General features: G+C 49.9%; 1 protein-coding gene across 1 annotated transcript; it reads right to left on the reverse strand.

The window, feature by feature from the left end:
- Positions 1-524: 524 nt before the first annotated feature.
- MAFA (MAF bZIP transcription factor A) lies at positions 525-1,615 on the reverse strand. The gene has a single exon (XM_018558963.1). It carries the CDS (start codon positions 1,402-1,404, stop codon positions 532-534), a length of 873 nt encoding a protein of 290 aa, XP_018414465.1. The 5' UTR covers positions 1,405-1,615; the 3' UTR covers positions 525-531.
- Positions 1,616-2,502: the final 887 nt, after the last annotated feature.

The raw sequence follows: 2,502 nt of genomic DNA on the forward strand, positions 1-2,502 counted from the left end.
GAGGCGACTTTTCGGTCAGTCCCAGAGAAAAGCAGTGCGGTCTTTTCCTTTTTTCGAGGCTGTCAGGTTGTATTGCTCTCTTCTTCTTCTTCTCCTTCTTCTTCTTCTCCTTCTCTAACGCCATCCCGGAAACTGCTAATTCATTTAAGACTTTGAAGTTCTGGCTCAATAAGCAGTCCTAGCAGAGAGGAACGTCTTCCCCCCCTTTCCCCTATAAAAAGTCCATTGGTTTGTTTCACGATCCGTATTTTTATCTATATATATTTATAAATAAATATATATATATATATATATATGTACAAGTCACTGTAAAGACGTGAAGTTCGATGGGTGATCAAGAGGCTGAAAAGCTCTTCAGAAAAACAAAAAATAACATGAATTGTCTTCCTTGGGTGGCGTGGGTGCAACGTCTCGTGGTTGGTGGACACATTGTGGAGGAGAGTATGCAGTTGTTGTTGTTACATTGTTACTATGAATCTTTTTTGTTTTTTTTTTACCTGGAGGGTCTTTGTATATACGGGTGAGAGGGCATCAGATGAAGAAGTCAGATGTCGCTTTCCCTGGGTTGGACGGTTGCTGCGTGGACTCCCTGGCGCTGAAGCTCCTGCTGGCCAGTTTCTCATACTTGTCCTTGTACAGATCCCTCTCCTTGGCCAACCTGGAGACCTCTTGCTTGAGCTGCTCCACCTGGCTCTGCAGCTGGCATTTCTCTGTCTCTAGAATGTGCCTCTGCTGTACCCGCTTGTACCTGCAGGACTGGGCATAGCCCCGGTTCTTCAGGGTCCTTCTCTTCTGCTTGAGGCGGATTACCTCCTCTTTGCTGAAGCCCCTCAGCTGCCTGTTGAGTTCCCGCACAGACATGCTGACCAGCTGCTCGTCCGAGAACCTTTCCTCCAGCCTGAGGTGGTGGTTGTGGTGGTGATGGTGGTGGTGGACCTGGTGGTGGTGCCCAGAGGCTGCCATTTCCTCCCCTGGGTACTGCTGGCCCCTGAAGCCATCGTAGCTCTGGTGGTGATGATGGTGGTGATGGGGGTTGCCTATCAGTGCCTCCACGGCATCCTCTGGGGTGAGGTTGAGGGCTTCGGGGTTGATGTGATGCTGGTAGTTGGACATCCAGTAAAGATCCTCCAGCTGCGGCTTGTTGGCTGTGTTGGGGTTGTTGGGGTTCACGTTGGGCTGTGCCCCGGGGCTGGGGGCGCAGAAGCTGGGGGAAGACGGCACAGAGGAACAGGGGGTGCTGATCGGAGTAGAAGACAGGGATCCGGGTGGCAGGCGGTGGCAGAATCGGTCAGCTTCTGGGGGTTCCTTCTTCACCTCAAATTTCATCAGATCAAAGTCATTGACATACTCGATGGCAAGAGGGCTGTTGGGCAAGTCTGTACTCATAGCCAGATCAGAGGCCATCTCAGTCCATATAAGAGATGTCACTGTCACTACAGGGTCTACAATTTAGGAGCTCCACGCCCCCTTGCTGGTGGGTCTGCACACAGCAGCCTGCAGGAGGACGAGCTTGTTCCTTGTGAGATGTCACCAGCAGCAGCAGCAGCAGGGGGGTCCTGGGCTGTCGCTGCTCCTCAGACCCTCTCTGCGAGTCTTTCAGGAGTCCATGTAAGGGGTTTGCGAGCTGCAAGTGCCCAGGCTTCGGGGACTTTGCGGGAACCGAGTCCCCTCACGGCTTCCTATAGTTTGCAGTTGAGTTGCAAAGGAACTGAGTCCTCCTGGATGTGGCTGAGGGTCTCAGGCAGTTTCTGTTGAGGATACGAGGCAGTCCTTCTTAGTCTTCTTTTTCTGTGGAGAGTCCTCTTCCAGCAGATGGGGTGTCAGGGAGTTTGCAGCGAGCTTCTGCAGCAGCTGAGTCTTCTCGCAGTCTGTGCGGTGCATTGATCATAGGGTGCTTGCATGCTCTGCTCTCTCAGGACAGGCTCTGCTCTGTCTGTGCTCAGGATTGCCCTCCCTCCCTCTGCTAGTCTGCAGGCTTGTCAGCTGCACAGCCAAAGCCTCTATACTGAAGGGATCAAAGCTGCAACTCTGCCCTTTAACAAGGCAACGTGCCTGGCCACGCCTGGTTAGGTGTGGGGATCCCTTCCAGGGCCAATCACAGACCCCCATTGCCATTTTCATTTACATATCTCTGTAGCAACGCATGTGAGGGGCTGTCAATCTCCCGAGGGGGGACAGCTGGAAGGTAAAAAAAAAAAAAAGATGAACATGGGCCCTCTAGCGGTGGCAGGAGGGTACTGCGCCCGCACAGGTACAACAAGGTAAAAGGCAAAATGTCACTTTAAGTCACAGTACATGACACGACCCGGGTATGCCGAGTACACCGAACTCTGCTCATCTTCGTAGTATTACTTAGTATCATTTTGTAGCATTATGCTATTATTTTTTATTGATATTACAATATGAATCATTTTTTATTTTTAAAGACAAATTTTAGTACATAAAAAAATGAATTTAAATATTAATATTTATACTATATTATGTTAATATATATTATTCTTA

Source organism: Nanorana parkeri, unplaced genomic scaffold (genome assembly GCF_000935625.1).
Source record: "Nanorana parkeri isolate BGI_ZX_2015 unplaced genomic scaffold, ASM93562v1 scaffold371, whole genome shotgun sequence".
In the NCBI taxonomy this organism is placed as follows: Eukaryota; Metazoa; Chordata; class Amphibia; order Anura; family Dicroglossidae; genus Nanorana; species Nanorana parkeri.

Bases quoted from the DNA above. Each gene is read 5' to 3' on its own strand.
- MAFA (XM_018558963.1), bottom strand. From the start codon at position 1,404: ATGGCCTCTGATCTGGCTATGAGTACAGACTTGCCCAACAGCCCTCTT.